This window comes from Zootoca vivipara, chromosome 6 (genome assembly GCF_965207765.1).
Source record: "Zootoca vivipara chromosome 6, rZooViv2.hap1.1, whole genome shotgun sequence".
Classification (NCBI taxonomy): Eukaryota; Metazoa; Chordata; class Lepidosauria; order Squamata; family Lacertidae; genus Zootoca; species Zootoca vivipara.
Window position 1 is genome coordinate 58,417,852 of NC_142589.1, and position 12,179 is coordinate 58,430,030.

General features: G+C 45.5%; 1 protein-coding gene across 7 annotated transcripts in view; it reads left to right on the forward strand.

The window, feature by feature from the left end:
• COL8A2 (collagen type VIII alpha 2 chain) overlaps positions 1-12,179 on the forward strand; it is a 143,878-nt gene that overhangs the window by 126,039 nt on the left and 5,660 nt on the right. For all 7 annotated transcript variants that reach the window (XM_088672284.1, XM_088672285.1, XM_088672287.1 and 4 more), the window contains one exon: positions 1,309-1,490. In XM_088672284.1, the coding sequence (XP_088528410.1) occupies positions 1,331-1,490 (160 nt within the window). In that variant the 5' untranslated portion in view covers positions 1,309-1,330. The remainder of the gene's footprint in view (positions 1-1,308; positions 1,491-12,179) is intronic.

Below are 12,179 nucleotides of genomic sequence, written 5' to 3' on the forward strand. Positions count from 1 at the left end.
ATAGCCTGGCCAGCTAGTAAACAAATAAAATAAAAGTAGGACAGGCATCCACGGTAGTTTGTTTCTACCCAATGTCAGGTTTCTGTTTTTGTTAGTTCTCTATGCAGCACTGTGGGCGAAGCACAACGGTGCTCTTATATTGCTGTTTTGTAAAAACCCAGCTACAACTTTAGCTGTGTACACACCATACATTTAAAGCACATTTCTCGCCCCCAGAGAATCTTGGGAACTGTAGAGAGCCAGAATTCCCAGCACCTCTAGCAAACTACAGTTCTCAGGATTCTTTGATTTAAATGTACGGTGTGTACTCAGCCTGTGAGTTGTGGTTTGTTCTACTGAAAAGCAACCCAGGAATGTTCTTGAATGAATGAATAAATAAATATGTGCTTTGGCTGTTTTCGAAACAAGTGGCCTGATCTAAAAGACCGTGGTTGCATGGATTCTTCCCCAAGCCCTCAGGAGTCAGCTATGCATTTACGATGTATCCCCACTAGGGTAATCTGCCCACACTGTTCCTTAGGGTGGCCTGATACAAAGGAGAATCAGGGAGGGGCCAGTCTGCCCATGTTCAACAGATGTACAAAACCAGGGGGTTGTCATGCTACCTGAAATTCCCACTTCATCTCAAAATGATACAGGAATGCAGTTGCCGTTCTGTATCTTGCCTCCATCTGTCTGCACAGCAGATGGGGGGTTCTTGTCAGCACTGTGAAGGGCACATTCTAGGAGAGGCAACAACAGATACAGGGTCTTCTGCGTGGAGGAGCATGGATAGAAAGGCCTCAGTAAAATAATTTGGCAGCATTAAGAACCAGTGGCTACAAAGGAGGAGAACTGGGGTGTTGGGGGAGTGGGAAATTCAGGAGGAGGTAGCAGAGGGAAAACACTGGGGAATTTTGCTCAGGGCAGGGAACCGTTTTGAGCCAGAGAGCCACAGAACCAAAAGTGGGCAGAGAAAGAAATGTGGACTTTTGGATATTAAGCTGACCTCTTCTACACAGGCTTTCATGCAGACACCTTTCTCTCTTCCATCAAGGTTAGCAAGAAGCATATCAGGTCTCAGGGGCACATTCCAGCCAGGCAAAAACACTCAGCGAGGGTGCAGAGCAGGGCTAGTGAGGGGGTGGCTTGGGAGGGTGTTTGGCCCAGTGGGCCATAGTTGGTTCCAGGGCCTGAGGTTCCCCATCCCTGTTCTAGCAAAATCTCTCTCACACACATACAACTGCTTTGTTTTTGCTTAAAAAATACCCAAGGAACAGCTGAGCGATCCTCTCAAAAGGTGATTTTGCTGTCACATTTTGTTTGCAGAGAGACTACCAACAAAGCCACGATGCTCCATGAAGTAACCCTGTGGCTGTTGCTGGTGGTTGGCATCTCCACGGTGACTGGAGGGGGAGCTGGAGGTGGTTATGGGCAGATCAAATACATGCAGCCTGTGGTGAAAGGACCTCTCGGCCCTCCATTTCGGGAAGGCAAAGGGCAGTACTTAGGTAAGTAAGTAGCCTTCGGGTGCACAGAGTCCGGAGGAGGCAGAAAGGGGGGGGGGTTGTAGAGTTTTAACTTAAAGGAGCAACAGGCCCAGGCCTCTTACTGTTTTTCCCTACTTAATATGTTCAGTTTACTTTTATTCTTCTTGCCAGTAGCCCTGAGAACCTGGCTATAGGTTGGCATACAACTGATAATTTTTTTTAATTGTTGCCTTCATCTTTCCATGTTTAATGTTAGTTCCACACCTCATCTGCCTACACCCCACAGTAATTATGGAGATTCCATCCCTGCCCTTTTCTCCTACAAGTAGAAACCATAGTTAACAGAGAAGATGTTTAAGTTCTAAGTGGTAGTTGCTAGGAGAAATGAGGCCATCATGCTGTGTCTCCCAGTGGTTGCTAGGTGATGAAGAGATTGTGCCATTTTGGTTGTCTCACAGTGGTGCCTAAGAGTGTGTGGCACTGTGTCTGTTGACTAGCAGAGGTTGCTTGGAGGCCATAAGGCTGCAGTGTGTGGTCTGCATTCATGATGGTGGTAGTTAGGCCACAAAATGGCTGCAGAAGCGAGTGGTACTATTGCTTCCCTTGATTGGGACACTATACTTCTGTTGATGCAGCCTAGAATAGCATTTGCTTTTTTTTGCTGCTGCATCACACTGTTGACTCACATGAAGCTTGTGGTCTACTAAGACCCCTAGACCCTTTTCACATGTACTACAGGAAAGACAGGTGTCCCCCATCTTATACTTGTTCAGCTGGTACATTTGTCTCTGTGGAAATTCATTTTGTTAGTTTTGGCCCTGTATGGGCCAAACCTTTAAGATCATCTTGATTCCTGATTCAGTCTTCTGTGGCATTAGCTACCCCTCCCAGTGTGGTATCATCTGCAAATTTGATGAGCAACTCCTTTATTTCTTTATTCCTCTCATTTATAAAGTTGCTGAACAACAGGGGGCCCAGGATAGAATTCTGTGGCACCCCACTTGTCACTTTTTTCCAGGATGATGAGGAACCATTAGTGAACACTCTTTAGGTTCAGTCAACCAGCTACGAATCTACCTAGCCATTACCTTGTCCAGCCCACATTTTACCAGCTTTTCTGCAAGGATATCATGGGGAACATTGTCAAAAGCCTTACTGAAATCAAGATCCACTATGTCCACAACATCCCCCTGATCCACAAAGCTTGTAACTTTATCAAAAACGCACAGGAGGTTCATCTGGCATGACTTGTTTTTGAGAAACCTATACTGGGTCTTGCATTGATTGGCCCTTCCTCTGTGTAATTTATGTTTCACTCACTGAAAAGTAACTTGGTATATCATTATATTACTGGAACCGTGAGTCTGTTTTTATTTCTTTAAATAAATAAAAACTACTTTCTCTCTATATATATACATACATACATGCATACATAGACTTGGGGGGGGTCTTTTTTCTTAGTGATACTGATTGTTTTTTGCATGTACTTTTTATTGTTGAAAGATTATTTGGATGGGATTTCCCCAGAAAAGCAGCATAGAGATATCTAAAAATGAAAAAGCTGATGTAAAACAGATATAAGTTCACAGTGCAGCTGTGCACATAGAAGTTAGCTCTGCTCCCTTCAGATGATGGAACAACAGTTGTGGCTGTTGCTAGGCATGTGTGCATGCACATACATTATTGTCAGATCTCAGGACATGCTGAACCTTATAGCTTCCCCTGAAAAGGCTTGGGTTCTCAGATCAGTTCCCTTAGTATTTACTGTGGTTACATGGCAATGGCATCACAACCCTGCTAACAGACAAAGGTGACTGGAGAGTGCAGTGGCTGGAGTGCTGGACTAGGAAGGCATGGGTTTAGACCCCTCCCCCATGTGTTCTGGACAAGACACCACTTTTCAGTCTATTGTTGCTGAGTGTAGGTGCTGTATTATGGGACCAGGGTGTGATAATGGTGTTTTCTGTGACAGGAGATGTATTTTTTTTTATTTTTTCCTCCTCCTTATAATCAGAAGCTAGCTGAGTAAGTGGGTTCCAATTTCTGCAATGTAGTTGGGAAGAGTATTTTAATTTGCTCCCCTGTTCTGACCTCCCCCCGCACCCCGCTCTAGCTTCAGTGTGTGAGCTACAAAAGGGACTCCTGTGTCTTTTGCCTCGAACTGCAAAATAACTGCAGCAGGGCAGCACGCAGGTCTGAAACGCTGGTGTGGGGCAGCAAAGGAGATACGCTGTAGAATATATGGTGCCCAGTAAAACAATTTACCTTTTGTTTTGCCTAGAGGTGGAATACGACTCCCAGGAGCCTTTGCACTTCTGCTGGCTCAAGTGGGTTTGCATTGGCGGAGGAGCCTAGGAATATGTCTCTGTTTGAGTGCTTCCTTTGATTGGCTTGCCATCGTGTTCATGCAGGTGTTGGTTTGGAGAGCGAGACCATTGGACAGGAAGCCTGGTGTGCTTTTCAGCTGAGGAAAGTCAGGCAATCAAGGGAGGCCACCCAGAGAGGAGAGGAAACTGGGGCCCAGGCTGGCAGGACATTGTTTCCTGCTGCAGTAGCCTGAGTTTTTGAGTTTTTTTCTTTCCTCTGGGGTACCTGCTGGAGACAGCCACAGCTAAAGGCAGGATGTTGAGTGGAATGGATGTGCCATAACAACGTCCCCTTCAGGAAGACGGAGGATGTGTACATTCCCATTTAGTCTGCAACCAGTGCACTTCCACTTCTGGTTTGGGAAGCTGCGTGCACACAATGTTAGCACAATCCATGTGTATCCCACAGTTTCTTAGGAAATACTGCATTTTGATGCTTTTTCTCCCAAGCCAGCTTTGATCCGAATTGAGAAGAACAGCCAAGATAAGTTGTTAAGCTGATAATGTGTACACAGCCAGAGTATAAATTGGCATATTGTTTCATTTGGCTAGTGACTTTAGGTGGGGTTAGTTGTATTTTGCTTGGTGGAGGGAGTCCCTCACTCTTTTATTTTCTTGTATTGCCTTCCTCAGTAGCCTGTGGGTTGGTTGGTTGGTTGGTTTGGTTTTTGATGGGGTAATTTATGTCTAACTTCATCATTTATGGCGGGTAGCAATCATGGTGCCCTCTAGATTTAGTTTATTGCCAGTTCCCATCCACCTCAGCAAGTGTGGCTAAACATCAGGGATGACTGGAGTTGTGGTCTAAATATATACTGTATGTGGAGCACTTGATTCCCACTGTGCCCCAGTTCTCTGTTAGTGCCGTGCTGTTTTCAGGATTAGCAGTCAATTATCAACACAGGAGGATACAGACAGCCCAAGATATTTTGCTGCCTGAGGCAGGACAGTAAATTGCACCATTCCCCTCACCTCCCCCCAGAGTGTGCATTATGTATGTGCTATTTTACCACCTGAGGCAGAAAAATCCCATGAGTATCTCTCTCTGCAAGATAAATTCCAATAATAATAAAACAAGAAACCAACTGCTGCCCTTTTGTAACAAGGGACTGAGGCATCAGCCTCACTCTACCTAAAGTTAGGGCAGACCCTAGAGGAGGGGCCAAAATATAGGTGTGGCTGCCTTGTTACATTTGGCTAGTGAATCATGTTTTATGATCACACAGTGGCCTATTCAACCGTGTCTCCCACCCAAGGGCCACATCCCATATTGCACAGAAAGACTTCCCCAGAATAGAGGAGAGTCTGGCTCAGGCACTTGGCAGGCAGCAACCGTCTTCCCATCCTAAAGTAAGGTGTCAGACATTCAGCTGGGCGACATATCACACCCAGTCTGTTTTTAAAACACGTTATTCATTTAGTTTTCTTTTAAAATGTGTGACAACCAGCATGTTCACAGGAAAGAGCTGTAGCTCAGTAGTAGACCGCATGAGTTGTATGCAGAGGGTCCTAGATTTCGTCCCTGCAATCTCCAGACAGGGCAAGGAAACATTCTTTCCTGAAACCCTGAGCAGCCACTGCCAGTTGGTAAGGGTGGGGGTGATTCTGTTTGCATTCAGAGCTGGGTTTATCAAAGCAATATGAGAACCAAAACATAGGCATCCTTCAAAATTCCCACTTACCCAGATTTTGCAGTGCAGTTCTCCAACAAACAATCCGTGGGCTATGAAAACAAAGGTTCTTCAGACCTTCTCAGGTGATTCACCCAAACCTTGGGAAATTTACTATTAGATTTACAAAAGCACACTAGCAGGAAACACAAGCCTGAGAAGGGTAACTGACATTTAGGCCACTGCATCCTTTTGCCCCCCTCAGGATGGAGGTGAATTACAGTTATTAATTCTTTTACTCCACACCAAGACTGATGACAAGGTCAAGTTAAAAACTTCTGGGCTTCTAAATAAAGCTGCTGCTGTTAAAACAGTGTGAGTAACTTGGCACTGGTGAAAACTGTCTTTTGGTAAATACTCTTGCTCTGCCCTAAAAGTGAGGATTTTTTGTGACTGCTGCAGGCCGGGTGTGAAGGGAGTATTTTCAGGCTACCACTGTGAGACAGGTGCTCTCTAGTTACAGCAGCACAGCTGGACTGCAAATGGGCTTCCCAGTCATTGTTGGGGGATACAGGGGGCAGTACAGTATGAAATCCAGACAGGCTTCTCTGGATGACAACAGACAAAATCAGAGAAGTAATCAATGGTCCCTGGGGACTGCTTCACCCTGAACTGGAGACACAGCTTTGCTGAACCTTGCTGGAGACTGCAGGCTTATTATCTAGGTTGGTAAAGAGACATGGACAAGAGAAAGCAGATCAAGAGGTATAGATCCCTGAAAGAGAAAGGGCCTGGTGGTAGAGCATCTGCTTTGTATGCCAAAATCCCAGGTTCAATCCCTGGCAGCTCCAGGTAGGGTGGGGAGAGGCCCCTGTTTGAAACCCTGGAGAGCTGCTTACCAGTCAGTTTGGACAAAACTGAGTTGGATTGTTTGTCTGCCTTGGTATAAGGCAGCTCCCTGTGTCCCTGGGGCTTGAAGAGACTAGATTTACCTCCCTGTCTGCAAAACAAGAGACATAAGCACTTTCCCACATGGCACCTATGTTTTGGCCTGCCTGATAATCAGATGTGCTGGGTTGTTGGTGATGCACAGGAGGCTTATAAAAACAGCCAACTAAAATAAATGAAACCTGGCAAATGTTTAAGTGCTGTTCCCCATCTTCACAACCACGTAAGAGTTCACATTTAATAAGTTATCAGCAGCGCCAGGGCCGTCTTAAGCGCCCCTGGCGCCATGGTGCGCCGGATCTCTCCGGCACCCTCCCGCCCCGTTTCCCAGCGCGGTGGGCGGGTGGGTGCAGCACGGTGGGCAGCGGGCGGGCAGGCAGGCACAGCGCGATCTCCGGCGCCCTCCCGCCCCATTTCCCAGCGCGGTGGGCGGGTGGGCGCAGCACGGTGGGCAGCGGGCAGGTGGGCAGGCACAGCACGATCTCTCCGGCGCCCTCCCGCCCCGTTTCCCAGCGCGGTGGGCGGGTGGGCGCAGCGCGCAGCTGCACGGCGGACCGGCCGGCCAGCGGGCGGGCACAGCTCGCGGCGCCCTCCTGGCAGGCCGGCACCATGGTGCCCTGCACTACCCAGCCTACACGTAGGGCCGGCCCTGAGCAGCACTTTCCAAAGATGCTTCTTCATTTATTATATTCTTTACACAGGGAATATTGGTGTAGAAAGCCTATATAGGTGAAACTCGGAAAATTAGAATATCATCGAAAAGTGCATTTATTTCAGTAATGCAAATTATTATTTTTTCTTTTAATTTTTACAAATGCTTTCTTTTGGAAATTCCACAGTAATAAAACAAATAGTTACAATAATACAAAAATAAACATCGCTATTACATATCAGTAATTACATTTCATTTATAATTGACCCGCCTAACAACAAATAATTACAATTAAAAAAAGGCTTGACATATCTTGCTTTGCATGTCATGCATCTATCTCATATATTGGTTTCACCTTTTAAATTGTGTTACTGAAATAAATTCAGTAGCCTTTGCCAAACTGGTGCCCTCCAGATGATTTGGTGTGACTCCCATTGGCCCTAGCCAGCACAGACATTTTGGAGAAAAGGCAGCCTTACATAGTTGTTGCAGAGACTGCAGCTAGGTAATGTACATAATGTACGTAAAACATAATATAGATATTAAGGTCCCCCGTGCCTACAAAAGATTCCACTCTAACTTCTTTTTTGCCCAGTATACTTGGGCCTGCCTCCCCTCGCTCTAAACCTACCTTTTCTTTGAAGTCTTTGACTCAGCCCTCTTGTTCCTCATGCTCTGTGCCAACTGCTGCTGCCTCGAGGAGGACTGCCCTTGGTGAGAGTTTGGAGACTGCAGCTAGTGTAAAATGCAGCTGCTAGGCAGGTCAGTGGGGCAGCCAAATATCCTGAGAGCACTGCACTCCCTCCCTCAGTACCCACCACCTGAGGCAGCTGCCTCACTCTACCTCATGGTATCTGTTGCATTTGGTGATAGAACAAGATGTTCATGAGCATCATTCCAGAGTACATGTATTGCTGATGCAGAATTACAATTTATAGAACTGTGAGAGAGTAAGGGGAAAAGTGTCTTAAAGGCCAGCAGAGAAGATGGGCATTTCTTACTGCTCAACCGACTAGGCTCATCAGATGTTTAAATGTGGTATGTACGGAGGTTAAAAGACACACGCACACCCTTTCTATGTAGCATTAAAGGGAGCAAAGGTCTTCTTTTCTTTTTCCCTGCCTTTTCCAGCTGTTGTGAAGCTCTTATATGAACTGCAGCCAAGGAGAACAAAACAAAGCACAAACTCCAGCACAGCCTTACTGAGAAGTAACATTTTTGGCTGCTGATGGGCTGAAATTCAAGTATCTCTCTGTGCTAGTGTTTATTTCTTCCAATGTGTTCTTGTTGCCACTGAGCAGGCTGAGTTTGTGAAAACAGCAGGCAGCAGCACACCCTGGGTGAGAGGCAAAAAAAGAAAGGCAGGCTGATCAGACAAGGAAGGAAGATTTGTCCAGGTTTTAGAACGAGGCTTTTCCACCTTCTTCCTCCCCTTCACTGACACTCATTCTCAAGCTCAAGCGTGGGGTACATCACTCCAGCAGCCTCCCCCCCCAAAAAAACCTACACCCGTGGCCCCACCCCAAAAAAGGAGAAAGTACCTGCACACACACTCTTTTTCCAAGGACTGACAGTTAGATCCAATGGAATTAACTGGAACATTGAAGAGTCAGTCAGTTTAGAGTAGACCAGGGGGCCGGTCCACTGTCCCTCAGACCTTGTGGGGGGCTGGACTATATTTTGAAGAAAAATATGAACGAATTCCTATGCCCCACAAATAACCCAGAGATGCATTTTAAATAAAAGGACACATTCTACTCATGTAAAAACATCAGGCAGGCCCCACAAATAACCCAGAGATGCATTTTAAATAAAAGGACACATTCTACTCATATAAAAAATGCTGATTCCAGGACCATCCGCGGGCCAGATTTAGCAGGCGATTGGGCCGCATCCGGCCCCCGGGCCTTAGTTTGGGGGACCCCTGGAGTAGACAGTACTGAGCTAGATGGACCAGTGGCCTGACATAGCTTCCTGTGAATGTGCAAACACTTTGCATTTTCCCCAAGGACCAACTTACAGCATGGTGACTGCTCAGAAAAGACAACTGTTCTGGGGACATAACTAACTATTCAAAATGCATGTGGAGAACATACTCTGAATGTGGAAAATATGCACGTTGAGTTCTCAAATAAGAAAATAAAATGAGGAGGCAGGCCTAGGGGCTTGAACTAAAGCCCTGGCTTAGCCCCAGTGCCTTTTACAAGGCAAGAAAAGTATATTGCCGGAGTAAACTGGGGGGACAAATATGAAGATGTGAATAGCTTCATGATCAGGTGATGGCCATAGCCAATGGAAAAATGCTGATGCTTTATGTAACATCACCACCTAGTGGTTGCTTCTGGAATTTGCAATCTTTCAAAGTCACAGTTTCTAGGTTGCAATATCAAGAGGCCTCCAAAGGCAGCTTGAGTCAGAAACAGAACCACAGGAACAGGAACTGGGAAAGTCTAGGTGCAATGAAAACATTGGGGTTTGCCATGATCCCACCACTGGTTCCTCCGGAGGAAGCCAGGTACAGGGTGGTTTTCCGGAGAAAGTTGCCACAGTCTGAATCAGGAGTATAATCCAGATTGGGGGCTGTGGCTGCTTTTTTCCAGAGTAAATGCAGCCAGGTTGTGTGTTTATTAAAGGGTGTGACTAACATCTACTAATAATAATAATAGTTTTTTTTATTTATACCCTGCCCATCTAGCTGGATTGCCCCAGGCCACTCTGGATGGCATTTGGTCTCTGCCCTAAGTTCTCCACCTGTAAAATAGAATCAGTAAAAGACTTTGCAGAATTGTTTGGATGATGAACATTTTGAAAATGAAATCAGATTTCTTCTCTACCTGTGATCTAAAGGGCCACAAACACATTTTGTGCTGCCGACACAATCAAGTGTCAAGGCATTTTTCTGAAGTCTACCAGGGAGTGGGAGTTGATTGCATATGTGCTCCCTCCCAGAAGCAGACACCATACCTGCAAATAAAACACATAGCATGTCAGGGTGATGGTTAGATCAATCTTTTTCGCTTTTATGTGCAGAGGTATTCTGCTTCCACCATCACCTTTAACTAAGCCTCCAGAGCAAAGCAAAAAAAAACTTCCCCTAGCAGGCTCCTAGCAATAACATTTTTGATGTAATTGTTCATGACTTGCAGTGTCAGGAAAAACGTTGGCAACTGATTTTCTTGAAATGGCTCTTGACGAGGATTTATCATCAGAGGCATGGATCTGGTTTTAAAAAATAATTGATGTAGTGCTTTTGATTATTCACAGAACTTCAAATACATTCTCCATTTTTAGTATGTTAATTCTTGCAACCTTTTAAGGTAGACCAGTACTGTATTATTATCCCCACTTTAGATGGGAAAGTGTGTGGGGGGGAACTATGACTATATGAGTGCAAAGGGCTTAGTGCTTATGCATCACTCACGGCAGCCAACTAAAATCAAGAATGAAATACACTAAAACAAAGAGCCTCCCATAACAGTTAGAATGTGAAGAACAATCCCATTCAAGAAGAGGCAGAGCTCAGATGTTAGAGAAATGGGGGCCATCCATTTAAGAAACCTTCCCTTAACACCCACCAGGCTCCCCCCCCTTTTCTTGGTGGGTGTAGTAAGCACTAGTTAAGGTTCTCTTCATGCCTCAATGGGAGGGCATAAATCCCCACACAAACACTGTTGCTGTTGAGCACACACTCTGTTTCTGCGGCAAGACATAATTCTTTTGAAATTGGATCACATTGGGGCTGCAGTGTCCCAATTTCTCCATGCTAGCGTCCCCGGTTTGGTTTTCCTGTCTGCTTTCCTGACCGGCTGAAGTTGGCAAAGTTGCATCTGTTCATTCCCTTTCCATCTCTCTCCCCCACCCCCCAATTCCTTTTCATAAGACTGGTGTGTGTGTGTGTGTGTGTGTGTGTGTGTTGTTTTTTCTTTCACTCTCATTCCCTCGCCTTGTAGGCCTGACTGTTTCCTTGTTCTGATGACCTAGAAAGCTAATTCTTCTCAAACTATTGACTGCAGCATAAGAACATACTGAAATAATTTTCCTCGGGAAAGCATTTTTTCCGGGCGCCGAAAGAGAAAGGAAAAAAAACTTGCTTGAGCATACAAGCTTAAATGGCTCTCTTTGGCTGCATTAATACAGTGGCCACTTAAGAGCTACAGTATATGGCCAAGGATTTCCAGAGATGCCTTTGCAACTCTAGCTAGGACAGTGGGTGTGGGCAAGGCCTTTGATATGCAGATAAGCCACAAATGTTTCCACTAACAGAAGGAGAGTAACATCAGGAATGTCTGGTGCTAATTTTTCAGATTTGAAAATAAGATAAGTGTATTCCATACACTCACCTACTGGAATGAGGGCTGCTTTGCCAATGCCATCTGGGTCTTCTTCCTCGCATGTGTGTTTCATTTGCAGCATTAGTCTTCCATTGGCTGAGGGAAACTGTTTAACAATGGCCAAACCTCTGGAGACTTTCTTTCTTTTGAAGAGATGGCGTTGATCCTGTCTATCGCTGCATCAAAACAGTGCTTAAACAAAAGTACATGCAAGGGGAGTGGACTCAAACTCAGCATCGTTGTGTAGAGTGAACAAAGGCTCTTAACAATCACTCATGAGTTTTAGGGGAAGAACATGGCATTTAAAAGAATGTAAGTTTAGCACAGTTTCAACAACAGAAAAGCGGGAGGCCTGCCTGAGCACTGTTCTTTGCTTTGTGCATCTTGCAAGCTAGGTTTCTTTAAGGATGTCATTTTCTTAAGGGGCTTGGTATCTACCACCAAGCCTTTACCTCCATCTGTGACCCTCTTGTACAGTAGCTTTTGCGTATGCAGAAACTTAATCACTTGTTCTTATTTTGGAGTTGTCTGGATTATGCTGTTTAGTTGTCACTGTCCTAAGCAAAATCTGCTCTTATTCCCTTATGGGGTACACAAGAGCCTTATTGGGTTCTCCATCGGTCGGAGAATATATAACAGAGGCCAACCAGAGAAGTTTGAGAAGCAAAGCCTTTATTTGCTGTTGCAACAGGGTCCTTCCCCTCACGCAGGAGAACAAGGAAGGAACCCAGAACAAAAGAGAACCTCCACTTTTATCAGTTTCCCCATCACCAAGAAACGCCCCCAATACATCATTCCTACAT